The 21,685-nt window shown below is 46.4% G+C and overlaps 1 protein-coding gene across 2 annotated transcripts in view; it reads right to left on the reverse strand.

The window, feature by feature from the left end:
- DNAJB6 (DnaJ heat shock protein family (Hsp40) member B6) overlaps window positions 1–20,715 on the reverse strand; it is a 55,538-nt gene extending 34,823 nt beyond the window's left edge. The window contains exons 1-3 of one of the 2 annotated variants that reach the window (XM_033408281.2): window positions 20,557–20,715; window positions 3,781–3,872; window positions 1,537–1,646 (exon numbers count right to left, since the gene is read on the reverse strand). In XM_033408281.2, coding sequence (XP_033264172.1) covers window positions 1,537–1,646; window positions 3,781–3,845 — 175 coding nt within the window. In that variant the 5' untranslated portion in view covers window positions 3,846–3,872; window positions 20,557–20,715. The remainder of the gene's footprint in view (window positions 1–1,536; window positions 1,647–3,780; window positions 3,873–20,556) is intronic. The other variant, XM_004281234.4, reaches the window with a different exon arrangement.
- Between the last annotated feature and the right edge of the window lie 970 nt (window positions 20,716–21,685).

Here is a 21,685-nt window from a genome sequence, read left to right on the forward strand (position 1 = left end):
ACAAAGAGGAACAGGACAGGGACTTGGTGAGGTCAGAAAGGAGACGACCTAAGTAACAGGCAGAGTAAGAGCCAACCCAAAGCCTACAGCTTGATCACCCTGGTCTAAGGCAAGAGCCCACCCAAGCCTTGATGATGGTCTACTATCCCTGGTCATCTTATCATTTGTGTTCTAGAATAAAGACAACTACGATGCAGCCCTGCTCAGACGTACAGGTTCTTTTGATACACAATGTGTGTTCCCCTAAAATCTCATGTTCTACAAAATCGTGTGGTAAAATAACAGGAGTTTATGGGGAAACAAGTGTACAAGCAAAGCATTTACAGCCCGTTTTTGGTCATCAGAGACTTGTAAGAACAGTAACTGTCTATCTGTGAAGGTAACTCCTGGGATTGAAGGCTGAATAAGAGAACGTGAAAAATACACTCCCCCTCACCAAAAAAAACAAAAAAGCAGCATCTTTATGGGAGTTTAAAGGTTCTCTTTCTACCAGAAATCAAGCTTGACTTTAGTCCTCCATTTTTCTAGTGTCCCTGGTCCGTGAAATCCGCAGATCTGGGAGTGCTGAATCAGCACACGAACACCAGGACAATGACAAGGACAACAAGGGCAAAAGCAACTTGTGAAATAAGATGACTAGGCCTTCCTTCAAAATAAAGTGGGAGGGGCTGTTAGGACATAAGCAAGATGGTCCCGTGTCAACACGGGTGTCACCACGGGATGAGATGGTCAGCTGTCAACACGGGTGACGGTCACATGGAGCTGGTTCTAAAATCAGAACTCTCTTTTAACAGTGAACCTGGCTACATGTAGTGACACTTGGAGCAAAGGGTCCACTCCCTGTGGCCGGTGAGTCCACCTCTCATCTTTTACAGTCTCCGCCTCGACTCATACCAGGCTCTCCTGTACTGCTTCCTGGCAAGGTGGTGTCAGCAGTTCTCCAGTCTTCTCCCTATCACACGGCCCACACACAACGCTTCTCTTACCAAGAAGCCAGGGAATCTATCTGGCTGACAGCTACCTTCCGCATGACCCCTGAAACTAAGCCAGCAGATCTGACTTTCAGTTCCATTCAATACCTAAGCTCTAGACCTGGGGAGGGAAACCTACAAGCTGCGAAGCCTGAACCTCAGCTGTACGCGTGATGCCTGATTTCCTGACGCGCAGGAGATCCTTTCAAGCAGAAGCCAGCACATTCACACAGGGTGTTCAGTAGGGCAACGGGGATGAGAGGTCACGACACCAACTACACAGGTGGCCTCCACCGCACCCACAGTGACCCAGACAGATTCCCGCGACCTGACCTGTCCCGTCAGTCCCCAGACCAGGGGTCAGGACTGCTTTAAAAGAGCCACCCTAGGAGAAGTCTAGAGGCCAGGGTGCCCACAGCACTCACGGCTAACCTACCAGGTGGCTGCCAGGAACAGGAATGTCAAGTGTGCACAAGAAAGACCCTTCTCATTGTCCCACAGCTCACTCAGCCACCCCTCCGTCTGCAGGCCCTGGGGAGGGCGCACCCCACGCTGGGCTACTCACCATCCGATAGCACCTCATACGCCTCGGCTACTTGTTTGAATTTTCTCTCCGCTTCTTCTTTATTCTCAGGATTTTTATCTGGATGCCACTTCAGTGCCAGTTTCCTATATCTTAAAAGGAGTAAAAGGGTCCTGATCAATCCAATGTCCAGAAAGCCAGTGGACTTTCAAACATAACTAAGCAAAAAAATGACAGCTACAAACTAGCGAGATTAACCTTAGTCTCTATTGTAACATCTCCCTTTCTGCCAGAATGAAAAAAAAAGGTTCTAAAATCGACAGCATAATACAAACCCACATCTAGAGATAAAAAAAGTTTTTAAAATGTGTGAGGACCAAAGTATGGGCAGCATGCACTCATGGTGCTAAGGCTGAGAAAACGGAGCGCGTGCAGACAAAGGCCTTGCTCCCTGAGGAAGGAGCCAACGTGACTGGCCCTATCCCTATGTCCCCATCGCCTGACCAGCCCATTACTTTCGCATCAGTGGGCGAAGGTGGGCCACTGGCCACAGCACAGTGGAATATTCCAGCATCTTTCACGACTTCAGATTTGAATTCAAGATTCACTTAAAAGATTCCATGACCAAGGTCGGTCTGCTCCACGGTTCCAATTAACATTAACAAGTACATGCTTTCCAAATAACAAAAAAAATCCTCTTTTCTAATTAGCTAAACACATTTCGGGGCGGGGGGGGCACGAGACGGGGAGAGGGCGTGCTCCTTAAAAATCTAAGACTAGAATACGAACCGAACAGTCCTTCTAACACTTGGCAAGTTATTAATGTAAGGCTGCTGTGGTTCAGTTTAATTTCAGCATTTTAATCAAAAACCTCAACTTAACTTATTAAAATCGGATTAAAGCTGGAATCTAATGATAAAACAGTACTTTATTATTAAATCACTGTGGACCTAACCATGCAGTAGCAGACCAAAACCCCTCAAGTGCTGCTACAAACCCTCCATTTAAAAATGACGAACCCTACAAAAGGATAAAGAGAGAAAAAACAACTGGTTTGCACTAGCATGCTCGTGTGAAAGTGAAGAAATGTACGCGCGTCCAGAATAAGGTTCAGTTATCTACGCCTTGTGAAAGACTGCTAGATTCCTTTAGATTCAAGGTGTAACACAGCGAGTTAAGGGGCACCATGTGTTCGCCTCTGCACTCCACTGCTTTAGTCACCCAGAGACACCGTGCTCGAATCCTGTCTGGCACAACACAGGCATGATTTTCCATCAGTTAATATAAGTACTGTGCACATATTACACTTATTTAAGAACAGTACAATTACTTCCAACTGTACCAAACTGTTCTTGCTTGTAACCGTGAGCGAGTGTGAGGAACCCCACAGCCCACTGGTGACACAGCTCTAAGGTACGTCCTTGGCCGCCTGGTCCCCACTGTTTCTTGGCCAAGGTCTGACACAGGGATATTCTGCAAGCACCTTCAGGTATGCCCAACAGCAGTCAACCTGCTGAATTAGTTGAGCATTTTTAAAAGAACGACCTGGTTCAAAAATCCTTCATTTCCATCTGCACACCTACTGAGTCTAGTAGTATAGACTTCATTAAGCCTTAAAAAGCTAGTTCCTACAACACAAACCAGAAACTGATTCCCTATTATTCCAGGCTTACGCATTAGTCTGGAGCTAGGCTAAAAAATCTATCAACCTTCTGCTGTACGTTAACACTGAATTAAATCGATCCCAGTTTACCTTGAGAGCTGCCCGTGACCTGAGACTTGCCTCAGATGCCTCCCGTGGGCCAGGCCCTGGTCACAAAGGTTCAGCAAGGACAGACAGTAGTGCTAGGCTCAAGCGTGAACGTGGACCAGGACAGGGTCATGCAACGGGGATCTTTAAGCAACTACACCAAGGATGTTATGGCGACAACCCTACGAGCACCAAGGCAGCTCCACTTCCAAGTCCAGCATCAAAGTTCTTTGGGCTGATTTCACATCCTCAGCAAGTTTTTGATCTGATTCCAGCAGAAATGGAATCCACTGTCCCCAGACAAAGTGACAGAGGAAACCAAGTGCCCTCTTCTCCCTGAATGACAGGTGGTAAGGTGGGCCTAGGTCTGAGGCAAAAGCTAACTTGTTAAATGCTGTCTACAATTCAAACTAGCCTGCAGCAGTCAGAGACTCACACCACCTGAAGTGCCGTTTCTAGGGGCGATATAAAGGTACACTGCAAATGACCGGCACACTAGTGCACAGATTGACGCATTCAGAAGTGCGATTACTTACGCCTTTTTAATATCCTCGGCTGAGGCATGTCTCTGCACGCCTAGAACTTCATAGTAATCCACCATGTTTTAACCGGCTGCTGGAAACGAGTCCTGCAATCAGAAATCCACGGTCAGTGACAAGACTGCCAAGGCTGGGCTCATCTTGGGGGCAGGGGCGGACAGAGCAGGGGTGAGGGGTGTCGCCTTGCCTGGGCACTAACCACCAGCCTGTTGGGCCGGGGCCTCATCTGGGAGCCGATTCCAAGGCTCACACCCTAAGACCCTTCCTGATGTAGGAAAAAACGCTCTGAAATGAGCTAAGAATAGTCTCAACTAAATAAAACTGACAGGTGACTCTGCACCAGCCTCGGGGCCCACCGGCCACCAGCTGCCAGGCCCCTGTTGAGCAGCCCAGAGCATCGGTCCCCTCCTCACGCCCTGCACTCCTGTGCCAGGCACTGGACAAGCCTGCGGCCACCTGACAAACATGCTGTCCCTGCCCTGGGGACGCTACACAGGAACGGCAGACACCTTCCACAGCCGGGCAGCCCTTGCTACTGACCAGCCAACATCCTCCCACAGCCCCTGGCTCTGACTCAGGGCTATTCCTGTAACTGCCCCTCTGGCCTCCCATGCCCATCCGTCAGACATGAAAACAAACACACTGTGCCCCTGCTGGCAGTCCTAGTGAGAGGGCACCCAAAAAGCAGGCCTTCAGGGGACACCTGCGGTGCGTTCTCCCCATCACTACACAGCGCAGGATGACGAATCCCTGCTGCTTCCACCACCACTACGAGGATCGAGCCTCAGGTGCCACAAACTGAACACAACCTACACATCTGCTCCCTCTTAAGATGTGAAGTCTAACGAATTTACTTCTTTACATTTGACTAAGTCACCTCATCAAGCCAGTGACCAAAAACTTACAAGAAACAGGCCTATTCCACACAAGAGTACAAAGTAACTTCACCCAATAAAGCAAAGTTCTTCTATCAAGCAGCTGTGCTCAAAACTGAAGCTAGGGGACTTCCCTGGTGGTCCAGTGGGTAAGACTCCACACTCCCAATGCAGGGGGCGCGGGTTACATCCCTGGTCGGGGAACTAGATCCTGCATGGCGCAACTGGCAGTCTGCATGCCGCAACTAGGACCTGGCACGGCCTAAATAAATAAATATTAAACAAAACCAAACAAAAAAACATTAGCGTACTTTAAAAAAAAAAAAAAACTGAAGCTAGGCTTTCAATAGCCTTCCCCCAAATTCTAGGAACAGATTTTCAAATGAAATGTTCTGACTGTAAACAAATACATGAGATCACGACCTCCCTGAGGCCACTCTGCTGGGGTTAAGTAATGTCACAACTGGGAAATATCCCCATCTCAAACAGGATGCACCGTTGTATTATACTCCTACTTTTCAACACTGGGGAGCAGCCCATGGTAAAAAGAATCTGTTGCATCATGACTCAGCACGTAGGTGCGCACGTCAGCCTGTGCAGCCCTCACTGGACATTTACAGAGGACCCCACATACAAGGGTCAGGAAGAACACAGAGAAGAAGGCCCCTCCATGCCAGTCCAGGGACTGCGTGCAAAAAACAACTCAGACATATCACAGGGGAATGAAAAATAGGAACCCCTCCTACTACCTCAAAATCTCTAGAAATGTTAGATAAAAACCCAACCAACACCTCTGAAGAGCCAGCTGAGCTGAAGCAGTTAAAAGTGCCAGAAACAGAGAATTAATTCCACCAAGAACGGTGACCCCGAGGGGGCGGGGCTGTTGCTGTACTTTCAGGACGAGACTTGCTTCTGTGGCACTAATGGCTGCAATGAAAATCCATAATTCAGTCTCCTCAAAAGGCTGTAACTGCAAGAAAGGGAGACGAGAAAAACTGTCCACTGAACTGCAAGGGAGAGGAAAGGGAACACCCCTGAGAATCGAAGCCTTAAGCCTTGGAACTGCAGAATGGAATCCCATTACCTTCATTAACCTGCAATGCTTCCAAGCTCCAAAACCACCAAATACTATTCCAGGGTGGGGAGGCAGATAGAGCTGTGCTGGAGAAACAAGTATCTCTACAACCCACGTTGTGTACGTCTGACCAGTGTGGAGATTTTTCAATGCGCTATGGAGATCTAACGCCCAGCGTGGTGACTACCACCAACAATACTGTGTCATATATTCAGAGTTGCTGGGAGACTAGATCTTAAATGTTCTCACCGCAAAAAAAAAAAAAAAAAATGCTGATTTCATAATGTAAGAGGTGTTAGCTAACTCAGGTGGCAATCACGTTGCAAGACGTAAATGATTGAAATCAATGTCTCAAATCAATTATATCTCATTTTTTTAAATAAAAATTTAAAAATAAAATGTAACCTTATCAATGAGAGGGAGGAGTGCACAGGCATCTTTGTGAGAAAGCACAAAACAGGACTTTAAAATTTTTTAAATTTAACAAAACAGGTATAGTGGGCATAATTCTAAGTGTTTAAATTCTAAGTATTCTATAAACATTAACTCATTTAATTCAAATACTTTAGTAAAACAATAAGAAAATTAAGATCAAAGATATCCTAAAATTGAATTTGGTTTGCTTCTCCAGCTTCATCCAGATACAACTGACATACAACCTTGGGTAAGTTTAAGATGTGCATCGTGCATGTTAATTTTATTAAAATTGAATTTTTTTAAAAAACTACAAATGACCTTTGAATAACATGGGTTTGAGCTACACAAGTCCACTTGTATGCAGATTTTTTTCAATAAAGATTGGTAAATTTTTTGGAGATTTGAAACAATCTGAAAAAACTCAGAAGAACCATGAAGCCTAGAAATACTGAAAAAATTAAGAAAAAGTTAGGTAAACCACGAATGAAAAAGATATAATGTAGATATACACCAGTCCATCCTTACATAGGTATAAGGTGAGTGATATTTAATCCAAAATTAGTAACATTTTAGTTTTTGTTCTATAACTTTGCTTTCAAAGAATTACATAACCACACAGTATGTCTCTCCCTCCAGTATCAGCTTATCACAAGTGGTTTTTTAAAAATGTAACAATGTTTCCAATACTGTATTATGAATGAGTGTAATACTGTATGTCATAAAAATTTTATGATTCATTCATTAGTGTATAGGCTATCGTGAAGCAATCCTATCGATTACACTAGGCTACCGTAAAGCAATCATACTGCTGCTGTTTCATTAGCGATGTACGAATTATCATATCTATAAACAAACGTGAATTGTTTTCACATTATCTTTTCATTTTTGTCACACTGACAGACAATTCATCTTGTAAAAATATGATGTAAACTTATGTTATCAATAAATACAATACTGTGAATGCAATTTCTCTTTTTTATGACTTTGTTAATATTTTCTCTAGTTTACTGTAAGAATACAGTGGTATAATACATATAACATACAAAGTACATGCCAATCAATCAACTTTGTTATCGGTAAGGCTTCTGGTCAACAATAGACTTTAACTTTGGGGGAGTCGAAGAGTCATACACAGGTTTTCAACTGCAAGGGGTCAGCACCCCTAAGCCCCACGTTGCTCAGGGATCAACTGTACACTCTTTCGAGAGACAAAAAACAATTCAAACTCCTGGGGCGGGCAGGCAAGATGCACAAGGCAAAGTGAGCCTGGAAATTCCTACCCAGAAGAGACGGCCCGTAGGAGCACAGCAACCTCACGTCTCCTGGAACCACAAACCTGACACTGGCAAGAACACCCGCAAAGCAGCAGAAAATCTGCACCCCTTCATCTGCACTGCAAAGGGCTAGTAATGAACTCCTGCGGGTATCTTCACTTTTGAGCTCCACTTACTGCTGCATGGGGACATCTTAGTGCCCAGCAGTGTCAAAAATGCGGGGAAACCTTACCAGACCACTGTCACCAATGGGACAAGGAGAGAAGTCGCAGGATGAAGCCGCCCTCTCCTAATAGTTGAACCACTTGCCTGAGCCACATGTGACCAGAGGTCACCAGTGTGTCAGATGCCACTGCTTCGACATCTCTGCTCCCAGCTCAAAGCTCATGTTCTCCTAAGTCCAATCGATTTGTCCTATATTTGCAATAATGTGCCAGTGTCTGTGCAGACAATGGTGGCGAAAAGCAAGAACCTCAACGCAGTCGGCGCAGACATGGCGAGATGGGCTTCGACTTGGCCGTGCCCGCCAAGTGGTGAACGCTGTGACCGCTTAACCACGTAACACATCCCCCGGGAAGATTCATCTGTCCCACAGGACCGTCACGGGGACTGAGGGAGCACGTGAGCGTCATCAATTAACAGCGCCTGGGACACAAGCCACGCTGGGATGCTGGCTATTTTCTCCCTTTCTAAATGGAGACTTCAGAAGGAAATGCAGATGAACTGAGTGAGGCCCATCAGACGCCCAGTCTGCAGCCAACTCTGGACACAAACGCTGCCTTCACTACAGTCCTGTCCAGCTCCAGCCAGCCCACCGCTTGAAGCTGACTCTGACTTACAGTCAAAAGGAAAAGCTTCCGCAATTAACGTCCAATGCGCACATTCAGGGCTCACGCTGTTTGACTTCCCAAAGCCCTAAGCACCCAGGGGCTTTCTGGCTGTGGAGTCTCCTGGTTTGCGTACCTCTTGCCAGCCTGCTCCCCTCAATCAGCCTGTGAATAAACAGTGGGAACGCCGGGGGCTCAAAGCCCCCTTCTCGCCCTACTCCTGTGTTTTCATCCACACTGTTATTTAAATACCATTTATGTAGCAATGATTCCCTGATGTTAGCTCCAATCGTAGATCTCACTTTGGCATTCAGACACAAACAGACAGATGGCTACTGACGTAGCCACTTGGACGTCTGACAAGACATCCCGAATAGAACATGACCAAATTTAACTCCCGGCCCTCCTCACTCCCACACCTGGCCTTTCCCTATTAATTCTGCCCCAAGCTGCGTGGCTGGAAACCTTCACCATCACCGACACTGCTACGCCACCACATACACACAACAAACTAATCCACTGTTCTGCCTGGTTTACCTGCAAAATACCTCAAACCCCTTCACTTCTCCTGATCTTCAGTGGCACCAGATACCCTACTCGGAAATACTGTGGCAGCCTCCTTCTCACAGCCAAGATGAGCTGTAAATATGCAGATGCTATCACAACAGACACTACCTACTGTCCAGCAGCAAACAAACCAGCTCTAAAGGACACGGTTGGCTCCCCTGGGGAGTCACAGAATGACACTTCACTGCGCTAGCTAATGCTAGGTCTGGGACAGCAAAGGTACCGGATGAGCCCAGGATATGCTGTCAATCAACAAAGTAAAGATGCCAGCAGAAAGCACAGGCCCGGTCAAGAAAAACACGACTGTGGAACTGGGCCAGCTTGGAGGTGACTAAGAATAGGTGATAACTAAGTGCCATCTGGGCTCCAGGGCTGGTGTCTGTGGAGAGAAAAGCACTTTGGGGGGAAACTGGTGGGATATGAATAAAGTCTGTAGTTAACAGCACTGTACCCACATAATTTTTTAGTTTTGATAAACACCAGGGTTACATTTGTTATGTTATGGAAAGCTAGGTAAGAGGTATACAGGAAAACTCCTGTACTATCTTCACAACTCTTCTGTAAATATACAGTAGTTTCAAAGTAAAAAGTTCAAAAGTCAGTCAAAAATATGTGCAACCATGTCAAAATGACATCGGAGCAAAATTGATGAAACATCCACAGATCAGAAGGGATTCTGAGTTTCAAAAAGAATGGCTGCCATGCATTTTTTCCCTCCGGTTTTATTGAGATATAACTGACATAGAGCACTGTGCATGTTTAAGGTGTGCAGTATGACAATGTGACTTACGTACGTCATGACACGATTATCACAATCAGTTTAGAGAACATCTATCACCTCATATAGATACAAAATAAAAGACACAGGAAAAGTATTTTTCCTTGTGATGGAAACTCTTAGGATTTACTCTTAACTTTCACATAACACACAGCAGTGTTAATTGTATTTCTCATATTGTACATCAAATCCCTACTACTTATTTCTCTTATGACTGGAACGACTGTTGTGCATTTTAAGTACACATACCAGGGACTTCCCTGGGGGTCCAGTGATTAGGACTCCGAGCTTCCACTGTAGGGAACTAAGATCCTGCATAGCCACAAGGCGGAGCCAAAAAAAATAAAGAAATTTTTTAAAAGCATACGTAACAGCAATAAAATTAAAAACATTAAGCATTTATTGCACTGCCTTTCCTATGCAAACTACACGTGAAACCAAATAGCTGATGAGCCAACCTTCTTTTTATGGATGAATTCCAGCAGACAAATGCAGCAGAAATGCCGGAACTTGAAAACACTATTATCTTGAAACCCCCCAACACAGTGATTCTCAAAGCACAGACTTGGCCCAGCAGCATCAACCCGATCTTGTTAAACAAAAATGACCTTTTAAGAAACCGAGTTCAAACCACCGCATAAAGCCTTCCCACTACAATGAACACTAACGAATCCACACTCTCTCTGCCCCAACAGACTCCGGGCACAGACCTTAGTTCTGGACGACTACCTCTTCTTTCTGAACAGTGGAGCCTTCAGGGAACTGTCCCTCTAGGTCCTTGTTCAGGTTACATAAGGCATTTGAATTTCTCTTCCACACAGATGTCCTCAAACATTCAAGGGCTTTACCTTCATGCAGTTTTCACTCTCTAGGCTAACACAGCCTCACATTTCTTTGCAGTTAACTCCTAAGAACACTACCCTGGTCCCGGCCGAGAGCAAGCTCCAGAGCTGCAATTCCTTGGTACCCAGAACCCAACACTGACAATGAGGACACGCTCCAGCCGTCACCAACAAAAAGTAAGACCACCGCAGCCCCCCCTCCCTCTCGACTCCCCTAGGAAACACCAGAACCCAATGACCAACATAGACTTGGCTAAGCCGTGGTCTTTCTGAGCCTGCGGTCACTGTCCTGCCTCCTATTACTCACTCTGTACGACTATGGCTCTTCAGACAAGTGAAGTTCACAGCTTTTGCCCATAAATTCCACCTTGGATATGGCGGCCCATCGTCCCAAATGATCGACCCTTTGGGATACCAATTACACCATCAACGCATTCACACTCAGTAAAAACAACGATGTAATTCTGAGTGAATTTCACTACGTAAATTTAATATTGAAAACAATCATGATACTCTTGGGACCACTTCATCAAGTTTAGGAAAAGACAAACCCGTAAACAAGTTAGGCACATACAATTAAGGAAGTATGACAGAGTGCTGGGGAGAGGCTACGGAGACAGTGGGGCCAGGAAAGAGGTTATGGAGTCAGCCTGCGCCACCAAGCCCTGCCACGAGGGCAGGGCTCAAGCACTGGACGCTATGGACACGCTCCCTTATCAACAGTATCCTTTTAGTATTCAACCAGTGCCAATAAGATTAACAAATTTTAATACAAACTCAAATTAAAACGTGCTCTAGAGACAATAAAGTGACAATACCCCAAGGTCTATAAACAGAGGACCAAATGAGGTCCCTTATCCCGAGGATACCTCCTTGGAAACCTGAGAAGTCGGCTTCAGTACTGATCCCACAACCACCACCATGCAGTGTCAGCCGCAGATTAATTCATTTCTTGCTGCTTCAGAATAATCAGGCATAAAAGAAACAATCTAAGTTTTGACAAAATGGTTAACTGCATTCAAATTACTTTTGACTAACCCCGGAGTTTTACACAAAATAAAAAGCCACTAATGGCAATTCCCTGGCGGTCCAGTGGTTAGCACTCCATGCTTTCATTGGTGGCCTGGGTTCAACCCCTCGTCGGGGAACTAAGATCCCACAAGCGAAAAAAAACAATACAAAACAAAAAAGCCACTTACACACTTGTATCAGAAATTTCTCTACAGAATTCAGTATTTCTAAATATTTTAAGTGGCTGTCACCTAGCCCCTAAGACTGGCCAGGTGTCCTGCTCCCCAGAGAAAACTGTAAGGCTGGAGGGTGAGAGAGAGCCTGGACTCTGCAAACACTTCCAGTGCCCACCTCCACCCCTGTCATCTCCGTGCTCAGCTGGCACTACAGGGGACAGCAGACACCAGAACACACGGGCCCTCGGGCGACTGAGACCACTCGACCTGCCCTCCCTTCTCAATCACCCCTGGATGGAGGGAGCAGCGCGCTTCCACACCCCGCACCCCAGGGTCAGCACATCTCCCCCTCAGCCGCAGAAAACGAGGCACAGTTTCTGTGACAGAATGCTGCGTGGAAACGCAGACAGAGCCTTTTTCAAAGCACAGTGTCCACGAGGACTTCAGGCAGGTGGCAACTGCTGCTGGCAAACACCACCTCAAACCGAGCTGCCTGACCCGCAAGCCAAACACAGTCACTTACACCTACAGTCATTAAAACTAAACAGCACTGGAAACTCAGCCCCTCAGCCGCACAAGCCCCATTTCCAGGGCTCAGCCCCCAGTGTGACTACTGGCACCCACCCTGGAAAGGACCAGTGAGGGAAATCGATTCAGACTTAAAGGGAATCTGGGTGAGGAGTGGGAAGATGCTCGTTTCGAACAACCATTATCAAAGTTCTGAACTTCCCACTGACGCAATCTACTGTATGTTAAGGAAGCTGGAGGAAACCAATGCTTTAGATTTTCAATTAAGAAAGAAAAAGAATGTTTCTTAGGACTAGTTTGTTAATCTATGCAATTTCCAACAAAACAGGCCTAATCAAGTCAAAAAAGTTTAACTCTGCCTCTTTAGTAAAGCCACTAAGTAGCCTAATACCCATTAACCAAAAATAACTGCCTCTTGGGACTTCCCTGGCCATGCAGCGGTTGAGACTCCGCACTTCCACTGTCGAAGGCACAGGTTCAATCCCTGGTCAGGGAACTAAGATCCCTGCAAGCCACGCAACGCGGCCAAAAAAAACCAAACAAAAACAAACCCTGCTTCTTCCAATAAATTTATTCGCCTTCAATGTTAGGAGTTTCAGAACACACACTTAAGTCTCATGGTACCTAAACTCACGTGCGGACCACTTGAGTAGAAAAGTGTGCACCTCCCCAGGACATGTGCACATACTTATAAATTACATACAGGCACCTCAGAGATATTGTAGGTTCAGCTCCAGACCACAATAAAGCCAATTAAGTGAGTCACACACAGTTTTCTGGCTTCCCAGTGCATATAAAAGGTTACTTTACATTATACCTGTTAAGTGTGCAATAGTATTATGTCGAAAATAACAATGTACATACCTTAATTTTTTAAAAACCTTTATTGCTAAAGAAAATGCTACGCATCACCTGAGCTCTCAGTACCTTTCTGCTGGTGGAGGATCTTGCCTCCATGCTGATGGCTACATGGCCGTGGCAATTTCTTGAAACGAAGCCATGAAGTTTGCCGCATCAACCGACCCCTCCTTTCATAAGGATTCCCTGCAGCATGCAACGCTGTTTGGTAGCATTTTACCCTGAGCAGAACTTCTTTCAGACTTGGACTCAATCCTCGCAAATCCTGCTGCTGCTTTTTCAACTAAGCTCATGTCCTACTCTAAATCCTTTGTTGTCATTTCCACAATCTTCACAGCATCTTCACCAGCAGCAGATTCCATCTCAAGAAACCTCTTCTTTTTTTTGCTCTCCATAAGAAGCAATGCTTTCTGTGGAAGTTTATCCTTAGATTACAGCAATTCAGTCACATCTCAGGCTCTAATTCTAGTTCTCCTGCTGATTCCACCACATCTGCTGTTTCTCCTCCACTGAAGTCTTGAACCCCTCCAAGTCATCCGTGAAGGTAAGAATCAACTTCTCCCAAACTCCTGTGAATGTTGGTATTTTGACCTCTTCCCATGAATCACAAATGTTCTTAATGGCATTTAGAACGGTGAGTCCTTTCCAGAGAGTTTTCAATTGACTTTGCCCAGATCATCAGAGGAATCGCAATCTATGGCAGCTACAGCCTTACAAAATGTATCTCTTAAATAACAAGGCTTGAAAGTCAAAATTACTCCTTGATCCGTGGGCTGTGGAACGGATGCTGTGTTAGCAAGCATGAAGACAACATGAATCTCACTGTACATCTCCATCAGAGCTCTTGCGTCACTGTCAAGGAGCAGTAGTTTTTTGAAATGAATCTTTTTCTGAGCAGTGGGTCTCAACAGTGGGCCTCAACAGTGGGCTTAAAATATACAGTATACCATGCTGTCGACAGATGGTGTCAACCAGGCTCTGTCGTTCCACGAGCAGAGTAGACTGAGCGCAATGCTAAGGGCCCCAGGATCTTTAGATGGTAAATCAGCACTGGCTTCAACTAAAGTCACCAGCTGCATTAGCCCCTAACAAGAGAGTCAGCCTGTTCTTCGAAGCTTTGCAGCCACGCATTGACTTCTGTCTACTGTGGAAGTCCTAGTTGACATCTTTCACTAGAAGGCTCTCTTGTCTACATTGAAAATCCGTTGTTTCGTGTAGCCGCTCTCGTTAACGATCTGAGCTGGATCTGCTGGATAACTTGCTGCGGCTTCTGCGTCAGCACTTGCTGCTTCGCCTTGCACTTTTATGTTATGGAGACGGCTTCTTTCCTTAAACCTCGTGAGCCAGCCTCTGCTGGCTTCAAGCTTTTCTTCTGCAGCTTCCTCACCTGTCTCAGCTTCACAGACCTGAAGAGAGTCAGGGCCTGGCCTGCATTCGGCTTTGGCTTCAGGCAGTGTCGTGGCTGGTCTGACCGTCTATGCAGACCACTGAAACTTTCTCCTCAACAGCAATAAGGATGTGTTGCTTCCTTACCATTCGTGTGCTCACTGGAGCAGCACCTTAATCTCCTTCAAGAACGTTCCTTTGCCTTCACGACGTGGCTGTTTGGAGCAAGAGGCCTAGCCTTCAGCCCGTCAGCTTTCCACACGCCTTCCTCTCTCAGCTTCAGCATTTCTAGCTTTTGATTTAAACTGAGAGACGTGCGACTCTTCCCTCACTTGAACGCTTGGAGGCCATTGTAGAGTTATTAGTTGGCCTGATTTCAACATTGTTGTGTCTCAGGGAACAGGGAGGCCAGAGGAGGGCGAGAGAGATGGCGGGTTGGTGGAGCAGACAGAACACGAGCTGTTTTAGCTGGGCGGGGTTTTCAGGGCCCCAAGGCAATTACAACAGTAACATCAGAGATGACTGATCGCCATTACATAATAATGAAAAAATCCAAACTATTGCGAGAATTACCAAAATGCGACCCAGAGATACAAAGTGAGCAAAAGCTGTTGGAAAAATGGGACCAACAGACTTGATCGATGCAGGGTTGCCACACACCTTCAATTTGTAAAAAAAGGCAGTATCTAAGAAGTGCAATAAAGAGAAGCGCTGTAAAACGAGGTCTGCCTGTACCTGAACTACTACTATGTACATCAAAACCAAAAATAAAATTATAAATGATGAAACTAAGAATACTTGTATGTACTTACCAAGCATTACGGTTTCATATCATAGCTAGCTAACATCTCAAGGTACACTGGAAGGAGAGAGCCTAGACAGTTTTCTCCACAACTGACAAAGAGGTGGTCGTTAAGTGTAAACATCATCTCTAACATGCAGTCGTTGCACAGTCTCTTACCCCTTAACCACTTTACTGATACAGGTGTCCCCCGCTTTTCCAGAGTTCTCTTTACAACACTTCACCTTTTAAAAAGACCCACATTAATACCTCGTTTTTGCCAGCCCAAGAAATCCGAACAGGATTTTCACTTCTACAACAAAAGGAAGAATCAGAGGCGGCGCCCACCCCGTGGAGCATGTCAGCATGGACGAGTAGAGTCAACTTCAAATGGCCACAGCTCAGCAGAAGTGTTTACTTCCCTCCTCTTGAAATATTCATAGACGATTTTCAACAAGCACCTCAGGTGACAGACACAAATATCCATCTGGAGTGTGAGGTGCTCCACGATGCGTCAGCTCTAAGAACCCAAGTTCTTTGAACAGCTTAACTGGCCCCTTTTTTAAGTTATAAAATTTTGACTTTAATGAGTTATCTAAAGGGGAATTTCCAAGTCATTACACATGCCCCATGTTCTTAACAACACTTAAAGAATATATGTTCCCTGTATAAAAAAATAAATAAAATAAAATTCTAAAATTAAAAAAAAAAAGAATATACGTGCCCAACATGACTGTTGTAATCCTGAGACCTTTGGCTACTCTGTCCCAAACCCTGCCCATGCACACAAATAAGCTGTGTACCTGGGCTAAACTGACCATCTTGGGACTTCCCTGGTGGTCCAGTGGTTAAGACTCCACGCTTCTGCTGCAGGGGGCATGGGCTCGATCCCTGGTGGAGGAACTAAGATTCCTGCATGCCACACAGCGCGGCCAAATACAAGATTTAAAAATAGGGACTTCCCTGGTGGCGCAGTGAAGACTCCGTGCTCCCAAGGCAGGGGGCCCGGGTTTGATCCCGGTCAAGGAACTAGATCCCACACGCATGCCGCAACCAAGAGTTCGCACGCCACAACCAAGGAGCCCAGCTGCTGCAACCAAGGAGCCCTCGAGCCGCAACTAAGACCTGGCGCAACCGAGTATTTTAAAAAGATTGAAAAAATTTAAAAATAACCATCTTTCCACCCAAGAGTCTGTTCTCAAATTATCTCTCCACCTAACATCTAAGAAACCTTGCTCTGCTTGCAATAAAAATCCTCCTTCATTCCTTCCCAATCCAAGAGACTCCATATTGAAAATGGAGCTGAAGGGGGAAAAACAACCTTCCTCCTTCCAGAAAGCTTTTCATTATTATCCACCCCATAGATCGCTATTTATATTGCACACGGTTTTACATAATGCAATTTGTCCACTGAAGACATTCCCTGTCTTTAGCTTAAAAAACCAGCAAATCAAAATACTCATTACTTCTAACTTAGAAAAAGACAAATCAAAGTAAACATCTTCATTTAAATGTTGAATTCATGTTGTGTCATGAAACTAATTTTCTGCAATACTACTTGCTTAATGGAATGGAAGGAGGCAAATTTAAAGAAAAATAAATGATAAATGTGGCCACATTTCCTATATGTCATTTCATTATCTGATGAATTCCCCGCACACACAGAGGTAGGGGGACAAACAGAGGTGAACTACCAATCCTTATCACATGAACTTAAGTCATCTACTTATAGTTCATTCTTACTCAATATGCCTTAAAGCATTCCTGAAACAAACAAGGGGGGTACTTCCCTGGTGGTGCAGTGGTTAAGAACCCACCTGCTGATACAGGGGACATGGGTTCGAGCCCTGGTCCGGGAAGATCCCACATGCCTCGGAGCAACTAAGCCCGTGCACCACAACTACTGAGCCTGCGCACCACAACTACTGACCCCACGTGCCTAGAGCCCATGCTCCGCAACAAGAGAAGCCACCGCAATGAGAAGCCCACGCACCGCAACGAAGAGCAGCCCCCACTCGCCACAACTAGAGAGAGCCCACGCACAGCAACGAAGACCCACACAGCCAAAAATAAAATAAAAAAAAAAAAAACAAACAAGAGAAGTTATTTCCTCTATAACTCAGGATCCAAGACCATTCTTTCAACTGGCAATCATCACCTATTAGGCACGTGGAGGCATGACTAACTTCATTTCATTAAAATAAAATAATACATGCCAAGTACTCAGTCCTGGTACTTGTGAACTGAATTTGTATGCTATCTGTATTTTTGTCCAACCTTCCTAAACGCTGGATTCCATTATTAACCACAGAGAGTAATCAGGGAACAGACAAACCGGGAAAAAGGATCCAATTCAACCAATATTTTCTGAGTACTCTGGGTCCAGGACAATGCCACAGTCACAAACACACACAATTAAAATTCCAGGCCCGCCCAAAGGACCTCACAGGAAGGCCCCAGTGCGCCATCACACGCACAAGGCAAGCTCTAAATGTCTTTCTTGGTAAAAGGCAGAATGAAAATTTCAGAGTGCATAGAATCACATGCTGCACGAGGAAATCACCATCCCAGGGACAACTGATCCTTGCAAGTGAGCTTAGGAACCCTAAAATACCTGGAGTATTAGGACATACAGCCAGTAGTTCTGCTGCCTCACGGCCATATGCAATGGTTGGTGCCTTTTACTTAAAATGGCCTAAGTCCTTACAAATTTTATATAGGACAACAATTTTAAGAGAAAACCAAACTATGCCTAAATAACATAACTTCTGAAATAAGGTGAGGAATATAAATTAGAACCTTTTCTACTTTGATGTACATTGCAACCCTTCTACTACTTTTATTGTTTTTTTCAGAAATTTCCCCCACCTTAAAAATCACGTATTTTTTAAAAAGATTTACTCAGTTCAGAAACAAAAGTTTTATCCTCTGATCAAAGAATGGACAGGTGCGAGCTCACACTCTAAAGCACACTCTCCAAAATTTACTTCTTTCTTAAGTAGGATACTGAAACAAAAAGAATCAACTGTTTTTTGTATGTCTCCCTAAAAATATAAAAGTTTGAAAAACGCATTATAATCTACAATAAAAGCCTCAAATTTTTTTCTAGCTGACATATCCAGAAGCCATTTTCTCCAATGAGGCTTCAAAACTGTCTTTCTATACACTATTCTTACCTTCACCAACTTCACTTTTCTTCGTTTACCTCACTTTTTTCAAGTTTGAAGTTCTCTCAAATTCTGTTCACCCAAGAGGAACTACAGCACTTCGTAAATCTTGCCACTGATCCCATCCTAATTCACTAATAAGCCTGCAGTTAACCTGCTCTCGCCACTGGGTGGTGTCCTGGACAAATTCTAAGCAAAAAAGATTTTAACACAGAACACCATCCTAAATTCTAGATCATTTCCAACGAAGTGAAAAGGCCAAAAAAAAAAAAAAGTTTTCTAAAAAGTCTTTAAAATATCAAAAGGCTGACTGCATTCATTCAATCCTTATCAACAGACACCAGAAGTGACATCTAATCATCCTTTAAGCGCTAACCAAGGTAGCAGCTGACCTTGAACACGCAGTCTTACAGACTGCACCCCAGTGGAAAGCAAGAGGTAACACCAACGTCACTAAGATGACACGCTCAGGATTACACTGCGATGCTGAAAAGCCGGACTGAAAATAACCGTGCCCACTTTAAAACTAAAAAATGCACAGACCATTCCATCCCACACTCGGTATTTGAGTTTGCTAGGCTGAAAACTGTCGTTGCTGGTGAGGAGTACAATTATATTTGTTTGGAATTGTCCAAAATAGAGCTGATACAAGGGAAAATGGTTCTACCCTGGGTTTTAACACCTAAAAAAATAATGGGTTTGCTTGAAGAGGAAAGCGATTGCATGCCACCCCAGCCCTCCAGGTGAGTCTCTGTCCTGCAGCCAGAAATACTTTCCAAATCTACCACTTAGAGATCATGAAAAATGTAAAACACTGATACTTTGAAGAGGATGCTGAACACATGTCAAAGTCTTTGAAAGCCCTTAAATTCCCAACTTCCTAGTCTTGCACAGCACCACACAAAGCCTGCTTAGGTAAATCTCAAAAACCAACTTCTCATCCCCTTTTGTTCTCCTCCCACTTCCTGTCAAGTCATCCACACCTAGACCGAGCCAATTCACTCCCCAAACTCATGACTCTGCATAACCCCCAAAATTCCACAGCTCCCTGGATAGTATGCACAAAGGGCACTCATATTTCCACTACAGCCCGTACAAATACTCAACTCCTAAACTCACAGGAGCTAAGGTCTCTGGAATCAGGAACAGTCTGGATTAAACTTCCCAGATGGAATCCGGGGAGGGTGTGGTCTAGGGAGAGGGCGGAGGAAAGAAGTACAAAATGCCTTTCAGATATCGTGAAAACATTCCTATGTGCCTAACTATAAGAAAAAGAGTAAAACCTGAACGAGCGTCACACAAGTTCAAATGCTAAGAGTTTGTCTCTCTTTCCTTTTTCGGTCATTCGGCCGAACTCTTCCACTAAGTCAATTACCTGCCTTACAAGATTCTAGCCATAAAGTCTTATTGCGAATCCACAACGGAACTAAAAACGCTGAGAATACAAAGGGCGCCGCTCAGTCCACCCTTCCCAGGCAGCCCCCCGGGTGGTGGTGAGATCTTTTCACCACCGCCGTGGCCTTTCCGCGTAGCCGGGAGAGGTACGCGTCCGACAAGCGACCCACACGCTCTGAAAACGTTTCGCGAGACAACACAAGTTTCCAATTTCCACTTCTTGCGTCAGTTCTTTCCTTACTTGGGCAAAAGTTGACAGAAACTTCAGCTATATAAACTGCGGTGCACCCCGAAGCGAAACCCAGCAAACTGGCTTTTTAAGTAGGCCGAAAGCCAGGCGTTTCCTTTCCATCTCCGACACACTTCGGAGAAGCCAGCGGGGAGTTCCCGACACGCGGCCTCGCGTCCCCCGCCCGCTTCCCGGTCTCCGCGCTAGGCAGCGCGGCCTCCCACGAACCTCCACTCTTCCTGCACACTTACCTCCTCCTGGCTTCAGGGCCGTCTATGTGGGGCCTTAAAACCGAGTGAAAACCCAGCCTCCCACGCGCTGCGCCGCCCCCGCCCGCAACAACCGGCGCGCGGCCCCCAGGACGCGGGGAGGAGAGGACCCCCCAGGACAGGGGGAGGGGCCCGGGGGAGGGGGCCGCGAGGAACGAGCTGGACCCCGGCCTGCCCCCCGCGGCCCCCGGCCTGCCCACCGCGCCCCCGCGCCCCCAACCCCGGTCTCACACCAAGCCCGGCCCCCGGCCCGCCGCGGCCAGGGCCCGGGTCAGGTGGGCCGCCGGGCCCGCCCCCCCGGCCGCTGGCGGCCCTCACCGAGGACACGGGAGCCGGCGGCGTAAGGCGCGGCGGAGCGGTGACCGAGGCTCCGAGGCTCCGACACTGCGGCGCGGCTGACGGTGGCGGCTGCGCTGCAACGGTCCTCGCGCTTTCCTTTCTCTCCTTTCTCCAACAACAAACAGGAAGTGCGTCACGCGGCGGCGGCGCGGCTACGACACTTCCGCCCGGCCCTGACGCCGCGCATGCGCCCCGCCCCGGCCGCCCCTCCGCCCCCGCCTTCCCGAAGGTTCTGCGTGGCCCGGGACGCAGCGGGCAGCGCGCGTGCGCAGTCGAGGCCCCGTCGCCGGCGCTTAACGGCGGTGCGCGTGGGGGCCTGTCGGTGGGTCTGCGCGGCTGGCGGGTGTCCCCGGGGCCCAAGGGGTAGGCCGCTGACCCGCCCTTCGCCTGGGACCCTGGAGAGCCGGGGGGCCGTGGGTCTTGTTCTTCCCACTTGAGATCAGAGACCGTATTTTCAGGAGCCGTTTCTTGTGTAAACCCTCCCTGTGTTACGCACCTACTTCTTAGCAGGTGACCAGCACGTGACCAGTTAGCAAAAGAAAACTGTTTTATTCGGAGTCAATTCTTCGTTCCCTCCTTTGGTAGGTTATAGAAATCCCTGGTCAGGGGAGGCACAGCGGTGTTGGGTGTTAGCAACTCCTGGTGAAGCTGAGATGACCTCGGCGGGGCTGGAATTTCCTGCAGCGCCTAAGCACCTGGCTCCGCCGCACGCAACCCTACCTGCCAGCCTGTCCCCGGGGTTTTCTTTCCCTCCCGGCGTTGACAGTGCTGTCGTGTGACAGCTCACATTTAAATGAGTCCCTACTTAACGCAATTGGGAGCTAACCTCGGTATGCAGACAGCACAGAGACTTGGAGTCTAAATAGTAGACTAGCCACAAATAGCTTGGTCTTCCTCCAAAAAATAAATAAATATTTATTTATTAAAACGTCTGCCAGTGCAGTGAGTTAACTGTGTCAGGAGAGAAACCAACCAGTACCAACAAGGCGTCTCTCGGCGTTCTGGGGGAACAAACACCCTGAAAATTAGGTAATGCTCCATATTTAAGGAGCTCTTTGCGGACAACAGAGAAGATCGTCAAAGATTAAAGACTTATTCCAAAGTTAGC

The sequence above is a fragment of the Orcinus orca genome, chromosome 9 (assembly GCF_937001465.1).
Source record: "Orcinus orca chromosome 9, mOrcOrc1.1, whole genome shotgun sequence".
Taxonomy (NCBI): Eukaryota; Metazoa; Chordata; class Mammalia; order Artiodactyla; family Delphinidae; genus Orcinus; species Orcinus orca.